Source organism: Stenella coeruleoalba (assembly GCF_951394435.1).
Source record: "Stenella coeruleoalba genome assembly, chromosome: 18".
Classification (NCBI taxonomy): domain Eukaryota; kingdom Metazoa; phylum Chordata; class Mammalia; order Artiodactyla; family Delphinidae; genus Stenella; species Stenella coeruleoalba.
Genome location: NC_137164.1, coordinates 77,678,737 through 77,702,622, shown reverse-complemented (window position 1 = coordinate 77,702,622; position 23,886 = coordinate 77,678,737). Strand labels below are relative to the sequence as shown.

Genomic DNA, 23,886 nt, shown 5'->3' with positions numbered 1-23,886 from the left:
GTGCGGGCGGCATTCGGCCCGCTCACCTGGGCTCTTCCCAAGGCCAGGCGAGCCCCACCGGGAGGGGTCACGCACCACGACCCGCGTGTAACCCACTCGTTTCTGCCGGCGCTCAGACTGGTGGCTGAGTTCGACTTCAGGACCTTCGATCCTGAGGGCGTCCTGTTTTTCGCCGGAGGCCATCGGGACAGCACCTGGATCGTCCTGGGCCTGCGGGCCGGCCGACTGGAGCTGCAGCTCCGCTACCAGGGCGTGGGCCGCGTCACCAGCAGCGGACCCATCATCAACCACGGCTCGTGGCAGACGGTGAGCGTGGCCCCCTCCGTGCCGCCTGGGCCGGCCCGGAGCTCCTGGGCCGAGGACCCAGCATCTACTTGCACTCGCCCACTCAGCAGTTAGTGGGTGCAGCCGCGGCAGGACGGCCCCGCGCCAGAAAGCCTGCGCTCAGATGGGCATTATGTCCTCACAGAAGCAGAGCAGGGCTTCCACCGCAGCGGCCGTGATTCTCAGTGGGGTGACTCCTCTGAGGACACCTGGCTGTGTCTGGAGACACTTCTGCTTATCACAGCTGTGGGGGGGTATGGGGGTCCCCTGGCAGCTGGATTGAGGCTGAGGACCGAGGACCCGCCGGTTCAGACTGCCAGTCGCGTCGAGGCTGAGAACCGGCCAAGGTCCTGGGGCCCGGCTCTCGGTGTGGGGCAGGGTCAGACGTGACTCGTGACGCCGTCCCAGGCTCTGGCCCCCTGGCCTGCTCCGTTCATGCTGACCTCCAGCCTCTTGACGGAGGTGCCCTGACCGCCCAGAGCCTGAACTGCAGCCGGTGGCTTTGGAGCGGCCGCTCTGTCCTCCATCATGATGCCTGGCGCAAAGCAGCCTGTGACACGCAGGCTCCCTCCCCAAACTTGGAGGCAACCTTAGTTGGAACTGGGCTTTTAGAAGTAAGTGCTTGAAAGAGAAATGGGAAAAGCATTCTTTTTTCCTCTAGAAGTGAAGATTAAATGGAAAAATTTGCCCTGGTCTCTGCGAATGAAAACAGTGTAGACGTTTGCTAATATTTCCATCCTGTCGGTGGCGTCTAGCTCCTCCTTTCCTGGACTCTTAAAGCACGAGCATCTCCAAAGCAGCAGGAGGGATGCCTTCCGCAAAGTTACAGATAAAACAGTCGATCTAGAGGGAAGCCGTCTCGGGGTTGAGGGAGCTCCACACGTGGGAACCCGCTGCCCCGCGGTTGAGGGCAGGAGGGTCCCGAGCGGGGCTGGGACACTGCCCGAGGGGAAGGGGCTAGAGGAGGCATGACCAGTGGATACACGTGGCTGCCAGTCCACCCAAGGCACAAACTGGTCCTTGAGGTGCAGGGCCAGTTCCACAACGACCTCTGCCCACTCTCCCTGCCCCTGAGGCTCCCCACATGTGCACACTGCTGTCTCCTGACCAAATTCAGACCCAGTACCTAAATGTTTCTCCATCTGAGCCAGAAAGGAAATTGAGGGGCTTCTGGGTCATTAGGAAGATGCATCGTATAGAGTGACAGATTTTTTAATTTTCCTACAAGGAAAGCAGGAAAGAATGGCAAGTTTTAGAAAGAATTCATACGTTCAGTCAGCATTCAGTCCGTGCCAGGCACTATTGCTGGAGATCCTGAGGTAACATATGTCCTCTTGTATTCAGAGTGCTCAGTGAGGGGTAGGAGAAGCTAAGGGCCAGAGGTGTCAGGGCTGACCCAAGGGGGCAGTGACCTCAGGCCCCCGGAAGGCAGCTCCCTGACTGAGGCTTAATTTAGGGTCCAGAGATGGGGAAGGGGCTCCAGGTGGGCTCACCTGCAGGAGGAGGGGGGGCCAGGGGGAGGGAGTAGCATTGGGAAGGAAACCAAAACCGGCAGGGTCGGAGCCACACCGTAGATGCCAGGGAAGCAGTACAGGTGATGAGCATGGACCCCCCGAGGCTGGGGGTCTCTTGGCCCTGGGTGGTGATGGGAACGTGGCCCCCCCGAGGCTGGGGGTCTCTTGGCCCTGGGTGGTGATGGGAACGTGGCCCCCCCGAGGCTGGGGGTCTCTTGGCTCTGGGTGGTGATGGGAACGTGGCCCCCCCGAGGCTGGGGGTCTCTTGGCCCTGGGTGGTGATGGGAACGTGGCCCCCCCGAGGCTGGGGGTCTCTTGGCCCTGGGTGGTGATGGGAACGTGGCCCCCCCGAGGCTGGGGGTCTCTTGGCTCTGGGTGGTGATGGGAACGTGGCCCCCCCGAGGCTGGGGGTCTCTTGGCCCTGGGTGGTGATGGGAACGTGGCCCCCCCGAGGCTGGGGGTCTCTTGGCCCTGGGTGGTGATGGGAATTGGTACCCAAGGCTCGGCGCCCCTTCAGAAGGTGCACATCCACCCTCACAGCACTTGTGCTCTTCAGATCTCTGTTGAGGAGCTCGAACGGAACCTGGTGATCAAGGTGAACAAGGATGCTGTCATGAAGATCGCCGTGGCCGGTGACCTGTTCCAGCTGGACAGAGGACTATACCATCTGAACCTGACCGTGGGAGGCGTTCCCTTCAAGGAGAAAGACCTCGTCCAGCCTGTAAGTACTGTCCTTAGCCCCTGAGGTCGGAGCCCAGGTGGCTGAGCGCAGGGGTTAACCCTGAGGGCCCTGGGAGAGGACCGGAGGGAGGCAAGCATCCCTAGACCCTAACAAGCCGCAGTGCAGCTGCGTCACGCACCGCACCATCTCTCTACGAAACTCATTTGCGTTCTCGTCTAAATTCATGGTAAAAATGTCTATTTTGCAGAGGAGATAAATCACAAAGAAATTATCCTTTAACAAAAGGAACACTCAACTCTTTTGGGCAGTTCCCAAGTACATTGGGTTGTAAAGCCTGCCGGGATTCCCACAGGGGAAACAAGACCTAACGGGAGGTTGGCATCGGTCATTTCCCAAAGTCCTGTCCCATCTCATCAGCCCACTCCCCCGGTGTGCCGATGTCCACGGCCAGAATCCCTGGTGTTCCGGGTCTGATTCCACACGGAACACGAGACGTGAGTCCAGCACGCTGAGGTTCTGAGTAGAGGGTGGCGGCGGCAGCACCTTCCCCCCAGAGGGCTGGCCCACACCCCAGAGTCCCATCCGTGTGCCTCACGCCTCCTCGTTTTACAGACAAAGGCTGGGGCGACCTGATGTGCGCAGAGCCACGCGGCAAGTGCACAGCTGCGGGTGCCCAGCCCCCGCCCTACACACCCCAGGTGCTCTGGGCGCCTGGCAGGAGCGCAGGCACAGCTGCTGTGGAAGGGGCCCCTCGCCCTCGTCCTTCCAGGTGGTGGTCAGCGCCCTGTGTCTGTTAGCTGAGTGGGGACCGGGTGCAGGCAGAGGAGGACGGGTGGGGCGCGGATGTGCTGCCGCGTGTGCCGTGTACCTGGAGTCGGGCAGCGAATCCCTCCGTGAGCGCGGAGCCTGTAGTGGAAACACCTCCCCCCGCAGGATTCATCCACGTTAGTGGTGGATTTCCACGTGCCTGCGCCGGGAGGACACTGTGGGAGCGGGCGGCACCAGGCAGCCACCGGGGGTCTCTGTCTTTCCAGATGAACCCCCGTCTGGACGGCTGCCTGAGGAGTTGGCACTGGCTGGACGGTGAGGACACCACCGTCCAGGAGACGGTCAAGGCGAACGTGAACATGCAGTGCTTCTCCTTGACCGAGAGAGGCTCCTTCTTCCCTGGGAGAGGGTTTGCCTCCTACAGCCTGGATTATGGTGAGTCCTGGCTCCTGCATCGGGATGGCTGCGCTTGTCCTTGCAGCCAAAATACGCCGAAATACACTAAAAACCAGAGAAGCAGGAAGCAGTTTCCTACTGGGGAAGACGGCAGAAGGGACGGCCTCACGGCCCCCGGGCTACGGGCGGGGCACAGGCCCACTCCCAGGGCGCAGGGCTGGAAAAAAAGGGACGGAGGAGGGTGCCGGTGCTTGGTGGCCGAGACGGGCAGGCGGATGCAGGGCTCTAAGGGGAGCTTCCCAGAAGCTTCCGAGACAAGACAGGCTCAGGCTCATCCACGTAGATGTAGACGGAGCCACTCGGGAACGCCCAGCACTGCAGTCACAGCGCCGTGGGCCGTGGGGAGGGGGCAACGGCTCAAGGAGTCCCTGAGCTCGAGCTTCAGAAGGACGAGAAGGAGAGAGGCCCCAGGGAGCCGGGCTTTTCCAGCCGCCACGGAGGCAGCAAAGGAGCTTCTCCTTCACGCCCGGGGAGACAGGAGCAGGCCTCGTGGCGGGCGGGGTGGGCAGCTGGGGGCCAGCGCGCTGCCGCAGGGGACACAGGGTCGGCCCGGGGTCCCTCTGGCTTCTGTGAAGCAGGGCCCTTCATTCCTGGAACAAACCACAGCTATCTCTTCCCTTTTATTATCCATCAGTGACAACTTCTACAGTAAAGACAAATAATCCTCCCGTGCTGATAGGTGAGCACTTAGATGTCAGCTTTATGTGAAATGAGTGAATGTTCCAAATCCCGGCGGTACCGTTGCCACCTCTGCTCTGGGGACGTCAACCCGGACGGTGCGGACGTCGGGGGCGGGGGGCGGGGACGGTGGCGGCTCCACTTGAGTCTGGACCCAGGATTTCCCCGACTTCCCCTCTGACAGGGTTGAAGTTAGCCTCTGTTTCCCAGGGGGCACCAGCTGCAGCCCCGAGGTGTCACCGTGCCTGGGCTCACGGGCCTTAGTGACTTCCAGGTTGAGGATGTTGGGAGAGCCCTGGGTCCCGGCCCAGGGACAGCTCGCACAGAACCGTGCGCCTCTTTCCGAGGGTCGGGAAGGCATCCAGAGCCCGGGCTGCCCGGCAGTCCCAGGTGGACACCTGGTCCAGGGAGGCTCCAGGGTCGCCCCCCTCCCCTTCTCCGCAGCCCACTCCTCCTGCCAGGCTCCTGGCATTGCTGCGAAGGCCCCCGCTCCCGGCTCTGCTCCCCCCTCCACACTCTCACCCTGAGAGAGTCCCCGGGGTACCCCCACCCGTCTCTGTTCCTAGACTCTGAGCCTTTCGTGGTTGAAGGCGCACACGTGACCCCCCACCCCATCCCGGCCCTGCTTGTCAGCCCAGGAGGGCAGGTGGCCTGCTGCCTCCTTCAGACCTCACTGCCCCGGTGGCCTGCAAGTTCAAGGAGGGCCCGTCCAGCTCGGAGGACGTGGGGCCTGCTCCCTCCTCCTTAGCAAGTCGGGCCATCCTCTCAAGACCTTGTGTCACTGTCCCCTTTCTGTCTTTAATTGTCAAAAGCATCACCACGTCACTGAAGGGTTTTTAGAAAAGAACCATTGACCCCTAATCACACCACCTCACACAAAACACCTCACTCTTTCAGTCTTTGTTTTTGTACGTGCAAACCTAGAGCATCCTATGATGTTTAACATCACATCATGGAGCATAAGTGTTTTATTCCTTTTTCACTAACACTGTGGTAACGCAGACACCGCAGGCACGGTCTCCACTGGCTGCAGTGCCGTCCCTGCGCCCGTCACCGTGCCTGCTGCGGTCTGCTCGCCGCTTTGCTGCATGGTTTTGATCTTCAAGTTCTGTGACAACAAAGGCCAAATGGTAGTTAGAACTCTATGCTTTTTAATGTGTCTTGAACTATACCGTCAACGTTCTCACGTTACAACACAGAAAGGACACATTAGGAAATGACAGATACTGTCCTCAGCAGCAGGTCCCAGTGGATCTGGACTCACTGGGTCTCAAAGCCTGAGAAGCCCTCGGTGAGGGGCGTGTGGTTGACCCCACTGTGCACCCGAGAAAACTCCCCAGGGGAGCCAAGGCGTCGGTGCCTTAAGCACACTGCTGGCAACCAGGCCGCGGGCCTCCTCTGTCCGGGGACTCCGCAGGGAACATATTCCCCCTGCCGCAGGGGTGCAGGGGGAGCTCGGCAGCAGAGGAGAAGGCTGGGTCAGTTCCTTTTTCCAATTCTGTGTGCGTTCGATTCGATGAACAATTATGGGGACTGGCCGTAACAGGCCCCTCTGGGATGCGGACGCACACACGACTTGAGGGGCACACAGTCCACTGGGGAGAGAGACCGGCCCACGGCAAGGTCCGAGCCCAAATGTTCGCAGACGTGGCCTCAGCATCCTTCTGCCGAAGCAGCCCCTGCCTGACATCCTCACGAGGTAGAAACACTTAAAAACCAAGAGGGCGGAGGTTGTCTGGCCTCTTCAGCAGCAGGTGATCACACGTGGGGAGGAAACGTGAGGTGGCGTTCGCCCTCCGAGAACCAGAATGCAGCCCTGCTACCACAAGTGCTTTGGAGCAGTTTGTGCAAGAGGCGTGCACCATGTATACTCATTCCGATGCGTCGTGTACGTGACACGCACCGTATGGTTTATAATCCACACGCGGTACCTACTGCGGCCCGTCTAACACGCCCGAACAAAACCTCACCCGCGGACGCGTCGACTGTGACGGTAGAAAAGCGCAGCTCAGGATGTAAGATCGTATGTGCTGTTGAGTGGGGCTCGTGGAAGCGTCCATTTTCTTCGCGTCTTTAACTTTGGAAAGTCCTTCAGCTTGCGGGGCTGCACAAGGCCGCAGCTGAGGTGCAGAGGGTCGAAGGCTGAGACGCCTGCCCCATTCAACTGACCTGCGGGGAGGGAGTCGGGGGCGCCCGGGGGCTGAGCACGGCCCAAGTGGCGCGTCTGAGGTCCCGGCGGGACTAGGTGGCCCGGTGGTCACGCGAAGGGGCGCTCGGGGGAGCGGGCGGCATGGCCATCCTCAGGCGGCCTGGGGCCTCTGGACTGCGGCCCAGACCTGAGTCCAGAGCCCGGCCCCCGTCACTTCCCAGCTGTTGGCGCGAACCGCGGGTTCTGGGAGGCTGTTACCGGCTTCCCACCTCCTCCGCCGCCCGGCGTCCTCTGCTGCCCGGGGCCGCGGGGGAGCTGAGCTCGCCGCGTCTCGCTCCCCGCCTCTCGGGTCTGGATCGCCCTGTGATGTGCCGCCTTCATTGCAGCTCGGACGTCGCCGGACGTCGGGACCGAGACCACCTGGGAAGTAGAGGCCGTGGCTCGGATCCGCCCCGCCGCCGACACGGGGATGCTGCTTGCGCTGGTGGGCGATGACCAGGCCGTGGCCCTCTCCGTGGCCCTGGTCGACTACCACTCCACCAAGAAGCTCAAAAAGCAGGTACCACTCACTGCCCCACCCCACCCCCGACCCCTGAGGACAAACTGCTGCCCCAGCGCCCAGTGCCCAGCCAGGCTGCGGCCCGCACCGTGGCCCTCGAGGTTCCAGCCCACCCTCCCCGTCTCTCTCCAGGGTCAGAGCAGCCGCGCGTGGCTCGGGGACAGTGTTGCGTTCCCGAAAGCCAGTTGTGCGGTGGGGAGACTTTCCCACCCGCTCAGTGGTGTAGCAGTTTGAATTAATTGCTCGTATGTAAGCCAAAGGACTTTGCTCATAGATCAGATCTTCCTTTTGAAAAAGATGTGCAAACGTGCCCCAGACCCTTGTCACGCGGCCCCCTGGGGACGCAGGCGGAGCTCTGGGCACATGCCCCTGGACACGCTGTCCATCACCTCCACGCAGCCCCCCTCTCCCGACTCTCCCGACACCACGCCAACACCGTGCTGACTGGACTCACTGTTTTCTCAGAGAACAGCTAAGAGGTGGCGGAAATAGGTTTATTTTCTCACCTCTGTCCTAAGAGGGGTGTGTTCACCAAGTCAGCCTGCCCGCGGGGGCCACCCAGCTCCCCTCTTAGCGGGTCTGCAAGCTGATGGGCGCGGATCCGCGCCCTGCCCAGGCCGGCTTTCCCCCGTCCCGGTACTTGGGACAAACGGCCCCGAGGCCCACCCAGCTGAGACCACCTCCCCGGGCGGGGAGAGGGAGGGAGGGGAGGGCCATCGGTCATCACAGCGCCTCTGCCCTGTGTTGTCAGAGGCGTGCTCTGCCTGGCGTGTGCATTTGCTGCCCGGGCCCCTCTGTGGTGCTTTGTGGCAGCTCCACATGGAGGGGCAGCCCTAGCCTGTGTCCCGGCTGTGGACACGCTGGTGACTGGGGTCACCTCTGCCCAGGCCGATGCATGTGCATTCCCGTTTCTGGAGCGTGTTTCCCCCCAGCTCCCGCCCGAGGGTGTGTGGTTTTATTTGTTCGTCCTCCATCACGTTGCAGGGTCCAGGTGGCCCCCTCCTTCACCCGAATAGAGACTGAGTCCCTGTCACACCCCGGCCGCAGGCGACCCTGCCCGCAGGAGGCCCGCAGGACAGGGCAGGACAACAGGGCCCGCGGGCACTTGGCCACCACCCCACCTGCCCTGCCCCTGCTCAGGCGTGCTTCTCCCCACAGCTGGTCGTCCTGGCCGTGGAGAGCGTCACCCTGGTCCTGATGGAGATCAAGGTCTGTGACGGCCAGGAGCACGTTGTGACCGTTTCTGTGAACAAGGACGAGGCCACCCTGGAGGTGGACGGCACGAAGGGCCAGAGTGAAGTGAGCCCAGCAGGGCTGCAGGAGAGGCTGGCCGTCCTCGGGAGGCACCTGCAGGGCTCCGTGCTCACCTTCGTCGGGGGGCTGCCAGGTAGGGTGCCCCAACTTGCTCGCCCCAAGCAGAACTGGGCTGCTCTGTACTAAAAGGAGGAGGGAAGCAGCCGGCCCGTGGCTGCATCGGGTGCTCGCTGGGTGTCGGCCCCGGCCTGCCATTGTGTGTGGCGTTCAGGCTGAGAACACGCTTGCAGGGCCAAGTGGCAGCCTGAAGCTTCCCCTCCCCGGCTCCCGCACCCTCCATGAGCCCCGCCCCCAACCGTGGGCATCAGACGGTGGCTCCGGCCAAGGCTAGTGAGGAGGGTTCAGCCCACTGGGCCACGCTGGGGGCTGGGTGCCCCAGCGCCCCAGCCAGCCTCGCCCCTGAGGCCTGGTGTCCAGTTGCCATGGCAGCAGGCAGAGTGACCCCGGCCCCTCCTGCGTCCGGGGCTCAGGTCTGGTCAGGTGGAGCCAGGAATCGGGGCGAAGTGGTGGCAGGAGGACGAGGCCAGGGCCTCACATAAGGCCCCGTCCGCTCCCACCCCTCAGGGTGGGTGTCCACTTGCCACAGACGGCGTCATCTCTGTCTTGGCTGGCAGACTCAGAGTGCATTTGGTTTTAATAAGCAGAGCTTTGAAGAGGACGAGAGAAAGCCTGGAAGCCCTGGGCATGACTCATTCGGGCCGAGAAGATAATATTTAATTGATCTGACTATCTGTGTGCGCTCCTGGGGGCCGGGGTGCGGCGTCAAGCCTGGCGGCAGCGGTTCACCACCTGCCTAGGGCGTGTGCCCGAGCCAGACGGAGGGGTTCCGCGGGGATGGGAAACCGTGCCCTCGAGGCGGCCGGAGACGCAGAGCGGGGAGCCCAGGCCCCAGACGCCGGGCATCTCGCCCCCTGAGACGTGTTTGTTCTTCCCCCGCGGCCCAGATGTGCCAGTGACCTCGGCCCCGGTCACAGCCTTCTACCGCGGCTGCATGACGCTGGAGGTCAACCGGAAGGTTCTGGACCTGGACGAGGCCATCTACAAGCACAGCGACATCACGGCCCACTCCTGCCCCCCAGCTGAGCCGGCCGCCTAGGCTTCTGCTGCCGCCGGACGCCCGCACAGCCACGTGCGCCTTAGCTTTCTTCCCAGACCAGGAAGGACAGCGGGAGGCCCCCGCACCCCTGCCCGAGACACTGATCCCTCGTCCGCCAGCTCCCCTCACGGCCTCCCTGCCCGTGTGTAACATATGTGTAAATAGCGGACTCACCTCAGCACCACCCGAGCGGACCCGGGAAGAGAATTCTGTTATTTTTATTACCAGATGCTTCTCTCTGACCTAAAACTATGGAAAAATAAAACGTTTACGGAAACTTCCGAGCTCTGTGTCGGCGCTTTCTGCCCCTTGGCACTCAGCGGCGCAGCCGTCGTGGGGTCCGAGGCCGAGAGCGTCCGCCAGGCCCATCGGCTTTAACTCCAGGCGGCATCCCTTCCGCCTGCCGCCGGCGTCCCCGAGACGGGGATGAGCCGCTTTCCGGGAGGCGGCAGTGCCGGTCGCCTGCCTGCGCGGCCACGGGCAGGCGCCACAGGTCAGCGCCGCCGGCTCCCCGTGCAAACCCGCAGCCTCGGTTCTCCCGCCTTCTCGTTTCGGGAGGCCGTGAGCGGTGCCGGAAGGCACCTGCTCGTTGCAGAGCGAGCCGGGTCTGCCGGGGGTCGAGCGCACGGGCCTTTCGCTCTGGCTCCAGGAGCATGGGGGGCAGCAACGACACCACGCCGCCAGCCCAGGTCACGGGGGAGAGCAAGCCCGGCGTTTGCAGCTGCTGCGGACACGTCCGGGGCTGTGGGCGCTGTCGCAGCAGAGGGTCCCAGGGGAGTTTCCGGCATCCGGTGGGGCTTCCCTCCACCCCAAGACTGAGGTTCTATTTTTTTAAATACTAAACCCTGAAGTGTGTTCTCAGGCAGGCAGCCCAGGGTCCCACGGCCCCATTTCAGCTTCATGGCTTTAATCCCTCAAAGCGGCTTCGGGGTCTCTGCACCCGCCCGCCTCCCCCCCACCCCGCTGCTGAACGTGAGTTTACAGTCACAACCTGACCCAGAGACAAGCAGGGGCGGAAGGAGGGGCGGGGGCCGAGGACCCCAGCCCAGCCGCGTGCGGAGCCCGTGGGACACAGAGTGGCCGCGGCACCTCAGGAGGAGAAGCTCCCTCTCGATCCTGGCTGGCGGGACTGGCAAGTGGAGTGACCCCGGGGACCGTGGGCAGAGGCAGCTGGCGTGCCCTGGAAGGGATGGGGTCTCCATGACACAGGGGAGGGGTTGGCAACCACAGATGCCCATCAGGCGGGACCCGTGGGCCGAGCTCACCTAAGACGACCAGACTGAGGCCCGAAGGTACAAGGTGACGGCCAGGACCCCAGAGGCAGAGGCGCTCGGACCCCAGGGCCCAGCAGGGCTGGCACGTGCAGCCGGGGTCAGCCCCTCCCAGGGCCACCCATGTCCTCCTACCAGCCTGAACCCACTTGTCTGCTCCCCGGCCTGCCTCAAACCGTGTGTCTCTGTGTGTGTGTCTCTGTGTGTGTGTCTGTGTGTGTGTGCATGAGCGTGCATGTATGTGTCTGGGCCCCTCCTCTGCCAGGCCAGCCGTGGGCACGGTGCACTCCTTCAGGCGTCCCTGAACCTCACTGGGCTGTGGGTGAGAGTTCTGCTGACTCAGGACTTCAGGAAACTAGCCCGAGAGTTCTTCAAGTGATTTGCACAGAAGGGCTGGCAGGGAGGTCAGTCAGGGGACTCGGCGAGCCCTGGTCCTCGTGCAAAGTCCGCCTCCAGCCAGCCTCTTCCCAGAGCACCGTGGAGCCCCCTCCTCCATCCGTGACCGGAGTGGACGTGTGGTCTGGCTCACAGCCTAAGTGGACCCCAGCCCAGGCCCCTGTGCCAGCTCCGGGTTGGGGGCTGGCCTGGTGGGCTGAACTGGTCAGGCTGCGGCCTGGAGCTGTAGGACGTGCCTCACACTGTCCGTTGGGGGCTTGAGAGCCCAGTTCCTGGGGACTCTGATGTTGACCAGGAGGACCAGGCACGGTTGCCATCAGCTCAGGGAGCAGGGGTCTCCCCTGCCGCCCGTGGTCTCCCAGAGCCGGTGAGCACCACTCTGAGAAATGGGGGCACGCAGTCCCGCCCACGACCCCAGGAGACCACCTGCTGCCCACCCTCTGGCCCCATGTGGCCTCAGGAGCCCAAAGCCACCCTGGGGCCTGCTCTCAGCCCAGTCACCACAGCATTCCCGCCATCCTCTCTGGTTTTTGTCCACTCCGGAGGCAGCTCTGGAATGTTCTTACGGAATGCTCCCCAGGCCAGCCCCCACCCGCTCACAAAGGCCAGGATGGCCAGAGAGCAGACAAGACACATGCTGAGCTCTGGGACTGGAAACTCTGGCCTCACAGACACACGGAGCCAAGGCCAGCTCTCAGGGGCTTTCTGACCACCTTGGGTTCATCTTCTCTCCGGGGAGAGCGAGGGCCACATCTGTTTCCTACTGAGGTTTCCATAGACTTCCACTGGGCGCCAGGGGTTATTCTAACTACTGCCAAGAAAAAGTTTATGGCCAGTGGAGAGCCAAAATCTGCAAGACATTCCCCAGCTGTACTGGCCAGATTGGCGTCCTTGCTGCTACCCAGTCCGGGCCAGACTGCACACGAGGCTGGGGCAGACAGAGAGTTGCACGTCTTCTGACTATGTGCCATGGAGATGGAGCCGGGATGAGTCTGACTGTGCGCCATGGAGATGGAGCCGGGATGAGTCTGACTGTGCGCCATGGAGATGGAGCCGGGATGGGTCTGACTGTGCGCCATGGAGATGGAGCCGGGATGGGTCTGACTGTGCGCCATGGAGATGGAGCCGGGATGGGTCTGACTGTGCGCCATGGACGTGGAGCCGGGATGGGTCTGACTGTGCGCCATGGAGGTGGAGCCGGGATGGGTCTGACTGTGCGCCATGGAGGTGGAGCCGGGATGGGTCTGACTGTGCGCCATGGACGTGGAGCCGGGATGGGTCTGACTGTGCGCCATGGACGTGGAGCCGGGATGGATCTGACTGTGCGCCATGGACGTGGAGCCGGGATGGGTCTGACTGTGCGCCATGGACGTGGAGCCGGGATGGATCTGACTGTGCGCCATGGACGTGGAGCCGGGATGGGTCTGACTGTGCGCCATGGAGATGGAGCTGGGATGGGTCTGACTGTGCGCCATGGAGATGGAGCTGGGATGGGTCTGACTGTGCGCCATGGAGATGGAGCTGGGATGGGTCTGACTGTGCGCCATGGAGATGGAGCTGGGATGGGTCTGACTGTGCGCCATGGAGATGGAGCTGGGATGGTTCTGACTGTGCGCCAGGAAGGAGGAACTCAGGTGGATTATGCTGCTGACACTTGTGGTCTGCATTGATCTCAGAGTTTTGCTTTTTTTGTTTTAAATAGAAGAGCTGTAATATTTGTTTGTATTTCATTCTTTTGTTTGTTTTTCAGATACTATCGATTGATTGATAACGGCTTTTTGTGTGAAGGGCCGTTCTGTGCCCTTAGGGTATTCGGCGGCATGCCTGCAACCTCCGTCCTTGCTGCCAGTACTCCCCCAAATACACACACATAGACACACACACTTGAGACAGTCAAAACATCTTCAGACACTGCCACACGTCCCCTGGAGCAAATCATCCCTGTTGAAATCTCTGCATTAAAGAAATAGGAAATTTGACCCCAGCTCATATGACAGAAAAAATTAACTCTATGTAGAGCATATATTTAAATCTAAGGGTAATCTATAAAGCATTTAGAAGATAATGTAAAACTGTAGGCTGTGGGCCTAAGGTGATGCACCCCTGTTCTTGTTAATAAAGCTTTATTGACACACGGTCACACCCGTTAACTTATGATTCTCTACAGCTTCTCTCCTGCTACAATGGCAGGGCTGAGCGGTAGCTTCACAGCTACGGACCCTCAAAACCTGAACCATGTACTATCTGTTCCTTCACAGAGAAACTTTGCTGACCCCTGTGATAGAAGAGTATTTTCATGAACTAGGGTAAAGAAATATTGCTTTAAAATAGAAAATAAAACAAAATGCTCTCATGATAAAGAAAAATATTTAAAAATTGGGCTGCATTAAAATTAAGAACTTCAAGAAAACAAAGTTGGAGGAAGCTACCCGACTTCAAGTCTTGCTATGAAGCTCCAGCGGTCAGTACAGCCTGGTGTTGCCAAAAGAATAAACAAAGAGATAAATGAACAGAACAGAGAGCCCAGAAACAGACCCACAAAAACAGTCGCCTGACCTTCAACAAAGGATCAAAGGTAACCCAATGGAGCAAAGACAGTCTCCTCACAAAGAAGGCTGGAACACCTGGACTCCACGTGCAAATAAACGAGTCTAGACACAGACCTCACACCCTTCACAAAGTCAACTCAAAATGGATCACAGGTCTAAAGTAAGACACAAAACTATAAAACTAGAAGACGGCACAGGAGAAAATCTAAATGGCCTTGGCTTTGGGATAACCTTTTAGATACAACACCAAAGGCAAAATCCATGAAAGAAATAATGGATAAGTTGGGCTTCATTAAAATGAAAACTTTCTGCTCCGCAAAGACACCATCAAGGGGATGAAAAAACAAGCCACAGATGAAGAAGAAATTTGCAGAAGACATATCTGATGAAGCACTGTTACCCCAAATATACAAAGAACTCTTAAAACTCAACTATAAGAAAATAAACAACCTAATTAAAAAATGGATCAAAGACCTTAACAGACACCTTGCCAAAGATACACAGATAGCAAATAAGCACATGAAAACCGGCTCATATGTCATATGTCATCAGGGCGAACGCAAATTAAAACAATAGTAAGATGCCACGGCACACCTATTAGAACAGCCAGAATCCTGAACACAGACAACACCAAGTGCTGGTGAGGACGTGGGACGGCAGGAACTCTCAGCACTGCTGGTGGGAACGCAGGATGGTGTAGCCACCATGGGAGACAGTTTCTTACAAAACTAAACATACTCTCGCCACGTGATCCAGCAATCGTGCTCCAGGGTACTTCCCCAAAGGCACTGAAAACTAATGTCCACATAAAAATGTACACACAAGTGTTTATAGCAACTTTATTCATAATTACCAAAGCTTGGAAGCAACTAAGATGCCCTTCAGTAGGTGAATGGATAAACAAACTGTGTTACACTCAGACGACGGACCATTCGTCAGTGATAAAAAGAATGAGCTATCCCGTCATGGAAAGACGTAGAAGAAACTTAAATGCACATTTGCTCAGTGAAAGAAGCCAATCTGGAAAGGCTACGTAGTGTGTGATTCCAGCTATGTGACACTCTGGAAAAGACAAAACTATGGAGCTAGTACGATAGAAAGACCAGCGGTTAACAAGGGTTAGGGGAGGAGGCATGAGAGTGCGGAGCATGGGGGGTTTTTAGGGCAGTGAAGGTGCTCCACGTGAGACGGTAATGGCGGACACGGGACGGTAAACATTTGTCCAGATCCACACAATGTACAACACTGAGTGACCCCGAATAGAGCCGACGGACTCTGGGTGACGGGGACGGATGGTAACGGCCGGCCCCTCGGGTGGGGGATGGTGATGGTGGGGGAGGCTGCGCCTGCGTGGGGCAGGGGCCTGTGGGAACTCTGTGGCCCTTCCTCTCCATTTTGCTGTGAATCTAAACCTGCTATAAAAAATAAAGTCTATTAAAAATAAACAAGCATATCCGTCAGTAGATACATCAAGAACATCTGTTCACCGAGGTACCATAAAGAGGGTGACGAGACCAGCTCCGAACAGAAGATACTGGGAACCACGTGAACCCGCTAACGTGGGCTAGCCCAGAAGGGAGAATGAGTTCTTCCTGCAAATCAGTGAAAGTAACGACCCAACAGAAGAACGGGCAGAAGACCAGGCGGGTGCTGCACAGAACAGGAAACAGCAGCGGTCAGTTTGTCCGTCCAAAGGGCCCTGCTTCATTAACAAGGAGGAAATGGGGTCACAGACACCACGAGAAGAAACTTACAAGGAGTGTCCCCCGCACCCACAGCTGTGGAAGGTTCCCAGATTGCGCAGGACCAGATCGCGCAGGATGGCGCAGGACCAGATCTCGTTGGGTCAGGACGCCAGGTCCGCAGCTGAGACTGCGCTGGGCCAACCCCACGGACGCTGGCCGGGCGTCGTCCTCCAAAGTCAAGGTCTGCCATGTGCCCCAAATCCAAGCCAGGGGCCCCGCATACACACAGGGACACCGAGGTCAGCCGAGGCCTGCCCACAGCCAAAGGGGCAGTCACGGGTCCTGGGCTCGGCGGCAGAACCCCACACGTGCATCTCACAGGCAGGAAGCTCAGCGGAGGCTGGGCACCTGTCCCTGCAGAGGACAGAACAGCGGGGGAGTGGGCCCCGGGCGGAGGGAAGGCCAGCCCCGGGGCCAGGTGACTGCCTCGCTTTGCAAAGAGTCACCACGTTACACCTCGGTCTCCAGCAGGCTTTCTGCAGGTGTATTAAATTTCATAACTAAAAAGTTTTAGCAAATGGGAAACGGAAGTAGGCATGTAATGGTGCCACCCACGAGCCGCTGGCAGCGCGAGGCCTGGCCCTGCTCCTGTCGTCTGGGCTGGACGACGCTCGGCTGGGCACGTCCCCTTCATCCCGGGGGCGCCTGTGCTCCCAGCGGCTTTGTGTTCTCTCCCTACACCCAGAGGTGGCGGAATTGGATGCAGAAGGACTGAGAAGCCAGGAGTGGGGGGGGGGGGGGGGGCAGTGCGGCTGGCCGCAGGCTGCTCGGACCGGACCAGACTGCTGCTGAAGGTCGTGCTTGTTAACCAAGCGCGTACTATCGCCCGGCCCTGCCCCGAGTGCTTTTCCAACGAGATCCAGTAACATACCATAACGTTCACCCCCTAACAGTGTGCAGCTCAGCGGGTTTCAGCACCTTCACAGCGCTGTGCAACATCACCACTGTCAGTTCCAGAACATTCCACCACGGCAGCAGGGAGCCCTGTTCCCATCAGCAGCCTCCCTGACCCCCTCCGCCCAACCAGCCTCAGTCTGCGATTGAGGAAGTGGCGGGGCCGCTCAGCAGAGGGAGGGGCCAGGGGAGAGGCCCCACCAAGCCCCACCCCTTGGTGGTGCCCGTCAGAGCTGCAGGGCGGGGTCTCACACACGTCAGGACGCAGGCGGAGCCTGGCCGGGTTCTGCCGTGGGGAGGGCATGACAGAGAGGGGTCCCCAGGGAACGGCGCCCAGAGCACACTGAGGCCAGCGGACTTGGGGGGTCCTGGGGATGGGGATGGGGGTGCCTGGAAGCCACCACCAGTCTGGGAATTGAATCGTTCACATTCTTTGTGGCTGGGCTGAGGGATAAAGACATTTTTGTGCGCAAGAGCAAAATTGTTGGCCTTGGAGTCTAACATTTTTTATCAACTCCCGGCACTCAGCGAGATGAAACGACCTGGCAGGGCAGACAGTCTGGGTTGGGCCACGCGGGTGTGGACGGTCCGGGGAAACCCTGAGGCCCTGCAGACCCCACCCTGGGTTGTGCTCGGAGGTCGAAGGTCATCCCGCGTCCAGGCCCGCGACCGGCTTCCCTGCCACTTGCTCCAAAGGCAGCCACGGGCCTGCTAGGACCGGGGGCTGCGGCTTCACTCCCTGCAGCCCGGAGCCAAGGTCCCTCCCCGCCCGGGCGCTCGTGGGTCCGGAGCCACCGAGGGGATCGACGTCTCGGACCACAGACCCCTGGCTCGGTTGGACGCTACGGTTCTTAAACTCTGGGCAGAAGAGGGACTTGCTGCAGGACCCCAGGCGGGTCAGTGGGCCGGGGTGCGGGTTGGGCGTGCAGTCGGCCCTTCGTGCCTGCTGGCCGCGTCTGGTTTCCCCTCCTTGGACCGAGCGGACAGCAGCCTCGAGCCCTGCCGTCACGTGAGGAAAGCGGAGGCCGGGCACCTCGAGCCTTTGCTGGACAAGGGGCTTCTGTCTCCAGGACGGCCCCGTCCCGGGGCTCGCATCTGAGTGCAGAAACCGTAGGGGGCGCCAGAGACGTGGAGGAAAGAGGATTTCCTCCTTGTTCCCGAGCACGGTCCAGCCTTGTGGAGGCAGGGGTTCTGGGCAAGCGTGGAGCCCCTCCCGCTGGTAGCTCCGAACCGCGTGCCCACACGAGCAGCTCTGGGGCTCAGCCCCGACGCCCCGGTCAAGTCCCAGCCCCAGTTCCTTTCTCCTCTCCTGCTTTTGCCTGGTACGGTTTGCACTGGGTTAAACGCCCCCTACAGGGCAGGACGCCGAAGCCCACCGAGCAGCAGCAGAGCCGGCACGGACACGGGGAGGGCACGTCCTTCCCCCGAGGCTCCAGCCCAGGGGCCGCAGAGGCTCCTGTGATCAGACAGCATCTCCACCTTGACCGACATTTCCAGGAGCAACAAAGGTGGAAAGAATAAAACAAGTGAAGGTGTTTCCATGCTGCGATAGGGGGGCTGACCTGGCTGCGGGCAGAGGGCAAAGCCCACGGTCAGAACCACGGCCCTGCTGCCAGAGGTCGTTCCCAAGCAACACAGCTGCGGGCATTTCAATGTCACGTGTCTTTGCCCACTGAACCGAAAACACCAAGAACATAAAACCAAGGATCCACTGGAAAGTCACCCGGAGAAGGAAAAATCCCTCCTAGAGCCCATCAGACTAGGCTGAGGTTTCCCTGGCTGGAAGGGACGCTTGTCCATCCAATACTGTGCGGCTTGGCTCGTGTCATCTTTTGACGCATTCGGGGTGGGCATGCAGGGAAGGGCGGCCAGATGGGCAGGCGCTGGCCCCGACCAGGCCGGGCTGGGCGCCTCACACGCGGAACCCTAAGTGCCTGTAGGGTCCACGCAGGTGTCCCCAATAAATGTTGACAACATCTGTGCCAGTGAGCTCGCATCTCCCAACAGACGCCGCGAGGGAGAAACGGGACTGGCAGGACCTTATCGGATGCAGCAAAATGAACAGATGATGATGTGATGAGGCTGGGAAGAGGCAGGTGTGGCGTCGAGCGCCCACACAGGGCGCTTGGTGGAGTTCACCCGGATGGGCCTGAAGCCAGGCCCAGGCTTTGCCGCACCGGCAGGCAGGCTGGAAGGGGGGAGCCGGGATCTGGTCTCACCCCACCCTGGTCCCTGATGGCTTGTGATCTGTGCACTAATATCCTAACATGATTCTCAGCATAAGTAAACGTCTCAGTGACTCGTAAGTTCTTAGATTTTATGGAAAGTCCCTACATTGATACACATAACTTCTGTAAAGTAACGAGTTTGCCTCTTTGCCTTTGTGAGGAGGACCGCCTGTGTTGAGGGGGAGTGTGCAGGAGCTCGTCCCGTTACCCGGCTCCAGCTGCCGCCCGGGGGCCCCTTCCTGCCCCTGCCTGATACCCAGGCCGCAGGGATGCCTGCTGCACCTCTAGCAGAGCTGAGGTCTCGAGTGGGCTGTAGAGGGGCCTCCGGAGGAAAGAGATCATCCTCCTTATGCAAAACAAGACCCGTCTGGGTCTAACGAGCCTCAGAAGTAAGAACCGCCTTCCCTGTTCTCCGCACGATCCCGGCAGGGAGCACAGTCAGTCGCGTGAATTCTCCTTTCATACACCATTGTTTTACGTGACATTCAAACTAGGTTTCTTTGGTGAAAGATGGTCTCCCCAAGTCGCACAGCTGAGTGGGACTCGTCCTGCAAGAGCTGGCTTTGGGCACAGGGACACTGGTCCTGTGGTCACACTAGGCACCCCCCCCCAGGCCCCAAATGCCTGCCACTGTGACGGCGAAGCCCCGAAAGGGAGAGCTTAGCCGCAGAGGCTACCAAGCAAAGCCGTGAGGAACTGGGACCCAGACTAGTGAGTCTGGTGACGGGGCGGACAGGTGGAGGGACAGCAAGCCCATCGGGTCAAAATCGGGCTAAAAGGGAGACGAAGGATGCTTCAAAAACTAACTTCACGCTGCTTCTCGGTGTGGCCACGGGCTGCATCTCAGCCAAAGGAATTACTCCTCCTAAATTCTGCTAGTTTTGTTATTTTTTACGATATGCCCAAAGCACGTCAAACAATTAGGGAGGATTGGCCACTTAAGAGTTTGACCTAAAATTCCAAATCGATGAGGAGTGACCTCGCTGTGCTCGTGGCTTTTGGAGCTGAAGTTCTGGGACAACAGGAGGTGGGGCCACGTCCTGGCCACGGAGGCCACAGGGCCTCCGTGCTGCGCTGGGCCCATCGGATCAGGCCAGCCTGGAAACACTGGGCTTGCGAGCCCACGTTTAACAAAACACAGTCACATCTCGCTTTACAAATACTGCTTTTTTTTTTTACAAATTAAGGTCTGGGGCAGCCCTGTGCGAAGCAAGTCTGTTAGCACATTCTCCCAGGAGTGTATGCTCACTGCGTGTCTCTGTGTCACCTCTTCATAATTCTCATGATATTTCAGACTCTTTCATTATTATTATATTTGCATGGTGACTCGTGACCAGTGGTCTTTGATGTTACTCTTGTCACCGTTTGGGGTTTTTTTGTTTTTTTTTTGCGGTACGCGGGCCTCTCACTGCTGTGGCCTCTCCCGTTGCGGAGCACAGGCTCTGGACCCGCAGGCTCAGCGGCCATGGCTCACGGGCCCAGCCGGTCCGCGGCACGTGGGATCTTCCCGGACCGGGGCACGAACCCGTGTCCCCCGCATCGGCAGGCGGACTCTCAACCACTGTGCCCCCAGGGAAGCCCCTACTGTTTTGGTATTTTTTAGGAATGAAGTGTTTTTACTTAAGGTCGTGGGTTGTTTCTTTAGCCATATGCTACTGGCAACAGACTGCAGGATGGTGTAAACATCGCTTTCATGTGCCGGGAAGCCAAGAATTCTGTGACTCCCCTCGTTGCGGTACTGGCGGGGGGCGGGGGCCGCTGCAGGGACCGAAACACTCTACATGCTCTGACCAGTGACCAGGCCCTTCCTGCCTCGTCTGTGACAAGTAGCCTTCCCTAGGCCAAGGGGCCAGACGCACCCACGCGTGTCCTCCTCTCTAAGGAGACGGTGCACATGCTCAGAACATGTAGTGAGAAGCGTTTCTGGATGTGAGGGCTGGGAGTGTTCTGTCTGTCGGACAGAATCGCGTTCCCCGCCGGCGGCGGCAGAGGGGGCCACGCCTTGCTTAGACTCAACCACTTGCCTCCCTCCCTCTCTCCTCCCTCCCTTCTCCCTTCCCCTCACCTCTCCTCCCTCCTGTCCCTCCTCCGCCATCTCTTTTCCCCAAACATCCACGACTGTAACTCTGTAACTCTGAGACAGACTCTGGTCTGTCTCTCGACCAGGATTTGATTGGCTCCAAGGCCACGCTCGCCTGCTTCCTCAGGTGTGTCTGGCAGTGGGCAGGTGCATGTGGGGCCCTGGTCGGTAGCCATTGGTCTGTTCTGGGTACGGCTTCACCCAGGCCGTGGCTGCTGGGCCAGAGGCCCCCCCCCCCCCACAGGGGTCTCTCAGCAGAGAGGCTGCATCTTAGGGGCACCTGCTCTGCGGGCGGGGGCCCACACAGGGTGTCCCACAGAACAGACCAGGCTCCCTGGATTCTCCACGAAGGCTGACAGTCGGGGGCCTGGACACCGTACACAGGACACACGCAGCTGCGGGACGCGATTGGAACAGAGCACACGCAGACCTCAGACCACTCGCAGGCCTTGGAAACAGCACTTATATTTGAGCTGGGACAAGTTTTCACTCGAGTGCGTGGGGACCAGGAGTGCAGCGCTGAGGGTGGTGACCCTGCCCTCGCCGGGGACACACATATAAATACAAACAGAGCGCGTTTCCTCGAAAGTGGTCCTCACACGGGGGCACCTGCCGCAGTCCCCTTGATCATAATAGTGCTAACGAATTAGGAGGAAAATGAAACTGTTTTGTAAGTGACGCCACCAGAGCAAGGCGGCTCCAGCGGGCATTTTAGCACGGCTTCGTGTGTGGCTTCACACAGGGTGAGGCGGCGTCAGCCACCAGGGCTCCCCGCCCGCCAGGGCAGGTCCAGCCTCTCCTTGCCCGGATGTGCCCAGGGAGGGGAGGGGGGCTCGGGCATCTCCAGGAGGTTGGCCACAGAAGCAGGGTTCGTAGAAGCTGCTCTGTTTTCTAACAAGCCAAAAACTAGTTTTCAGTCTCCACCCTCTGCATCACGGTGCGTAGGGGGGAGGTTTCTCCCCGGGGAGGAAGTGGGTGAGGGCGAAGATGGGGGGGGCATTCGGGGGGGGCCGGCAGCTGGAGCCGGGCTGGGACGGAGGCTGCACATCCTCGGACAGAGAGAGGTCGGAGCCAGGTGAGGCCGGGAAGCCACCAGGGGGCTGCAACCAAACAGAAAAAGCCTCCTCAGCTGACGGGAGCCCGGGGACATGCCCAGCACCACTGGCGCCCCTCAGAGCCCACCCTGGCCCGAACCCCCAGACCCAGGCCCTCCTGGTGGGAACCGCTCCCTGAACAGCGTGCATTCCCAGGGGGCCGCAGGGAGGCCCCGACTCAGCCCCACTGGGCCCCCTTCTCGCCTGTGGGCACATTGACATTCAGGTCTTGACATTCAGGAGGGTGGCTGGTGACATTCAGGAGGGTGGCTGGTGACCACCTGACACTGGGATGCACGGACGTGCAAACGCTGTCTAAGGAAGAGGCTGCCCAGCTCATCTGGGGCCCTGGGTTTACTCAACACTTCATATTTTACAGAAAAAGACGAGAACATCAACATTTTCCACATGGTGTGATGGTGAATTTTATGCATCAACTTGGCTAGACTACGGTGCCCAGATGTTTGCTCAAACTGTCTGGATGTCATTTTGAGGGTGTTTGGTAGCCGTGATGAACATGTAGACCAGCAGATCACCCTCTCTGGTGTGGGTGGGCCTCGTCCAATCAGTTGAAGAGGAAAAGACGGAGGTTCCCGAGGGAGAGGGAATTCTGCCTCCAGACTGACCAGACTCAAACTGCAAAATCTGTCTTCCTGGGACCTCTAGCCTGTGGACCGCACTGCAGATTCTGGGCTCTCTCCCTCTATATATCTATATCTGTATCATCTCTTCCTATAAATAGATCTCTACCTGTGTCTACTACATGCACACAGGCTATTGGTTCTGTTTCTCTGGAGAACCCACACTATAGATGCAAAAGGTGATTCTGCAAGGAGAATGTTGGGGCCACAGGCTTTAAACTAATAAAATTGCCAGTTTTCCTCCACCCGCCAACAACCTCTTAAATTTCTTTTTTTTTTTTTTTTTTAACTTCTAGAGGTTAAAAACGCCTGCTTAAAACCAACATTAAATAAAGCAAGCGACCCCTTCTGTGATGGGACACAGGTGCGTGTGTGCAGGCTCTCGTCTTCGGGGGGGGCAGGTGGTTCCTTGCTCTCTGCTCAGCAGGTGTCCAGGGCCCAGGGATGCTGGCCTGCCTGCTCCTCCCCCTGGAGGAACCCCAGACCTCGGGCTTTGAGAGAGAATTTCCTCACAAGCCAGGGCTCTAGGGATCCAAGGGCCCTGGGCCCCTGCCCACCTCCATTGCTTTCTTTCTCTCAAACTCACACTTCTTTCTGACCTCAGGGGAGAAATGAAACCTCTAGAGAACATCCCTCAGATCTGCGGGTCCCCAGCTCCCACCAGGCATGTGTGTGGTCAGTTCTTTACCAGAAATGAGCAGCTGAGAGAACCAGGGAGTAAACCACACTGACCATGGAATAAACCAGTGGGAACCACAGAGGAGCCATCTGGAAATACGTGGCAAACCACCAGGAACCACAGAGAAAACCACCAGGAACCACAGAGAAAACCACCAGGAACCACGGAGCAAACCACCAGGAATCACGGAGTAAACCACCAGGAACCACAGAGCAAACCACCAGGAACCACGGAGCAAACCACCAGGAACCACGGAGCAAACCACCAGGAACCACGGAGTAAACCACCAGGAACCACGGAGCAAACCACCAGAGACCACAAAGAAAACCACCAGGAACCACGGAGTAAACCACCAGGAACCACGGAGCAAACCACCAGAGACCACAAAGAAAACCACCGGGAACCACGGAGTAAACCACCAGAGACCACAGAGCAAACCACCAGGAACCACGGAGTAAACCACCAGGAACCACAGAGCAAACCACCAGAGACCACAGAGAAAACCACCAGGAACCACAGAGCAAACCACCAGGAACCACGGAGCAAACCACCAGGAATCACGGAGTAAACCACCAGGAACCACAGAGCAAACCACCAGAGACCACAGAGCAAACCACCAGAGACCACAGAGAAAACCACCAGGAACCACGGAGCAAACCACCAGAGACCACAAAGAAAACCACCGGGAACCACGGAGTAAACCACCAGAGACCACAGAGAAAACCACCAGGAACCACGGAGTAAACCACCAGGAACCACAGAGCAAACC

At 59.2% G+C, this 23,886-nt stretch overlaps 2 protein-coding genes across 3 annotated transcripts in view; one reads left to right on the top strand and one right to left on the bottom strand.

Moving 5' to 3' along the window:
• The window catches only part of GAS6 (growth arrest specific 6), a 33,482-nt gene extending 23,287 nt beyond the window's left edge, over nucleotides 1-10,195 (top strand). Inside the window, exons 10-15 of the mRNA XM_079903157.1 lie at nucleotides 117-306; nucleotides 2,395-2,559; nucleotides 3,555-3,723; nucleotides 6,958-7,130; nucleotides 8,289-8,517; nucleotides 9,389-10,195. Coding sequence (XP_079759283.1) covers nucleotides 117-306; nucleotides 2,395-2,559; nucleotides 3,555-3,723; nucleotides 6,958-7,130; nucleotides 8,289-8,517; nucleotides 9,389-9,540 — 1,078 coding nt within the window. The 3' untranslated portion in view covers nucleotides 9,541-10,195. The remainder of the gene's footprint in view (nucleotides 1-116; nucleotides 307-2,394; nucleotides 2,560-3,554; nucleotides 3,724-6,957; nucleotides 7,131-8,288; nucleotides 8,518-9,388) is intronic.
• An 11,440-nt stretch (nucleotides 10,196-21,635) lies between these two features.
• The window catches only part of TMEM255B (transmembrane protein 255B), a gene marked incomplete at both ends in the record, with an annotated part of 32,541 nt that continues 30,290 nt past the window's right edge, over nucleotides 21,636-23,886 (bottom strand). For both annotated transcript variants that reach the window (XM_079903158.1, XM_079903159.1), the window contains one exon: nucleotides 21,636-21,803. In XM_079903158.1, the coding sequence (XP_079759284.1) occupies nucleotides 21,636-21,803 (168 nt within the window). The remainder of the gene's footprint in view (nucleotides 21,804-23,886) is intronic.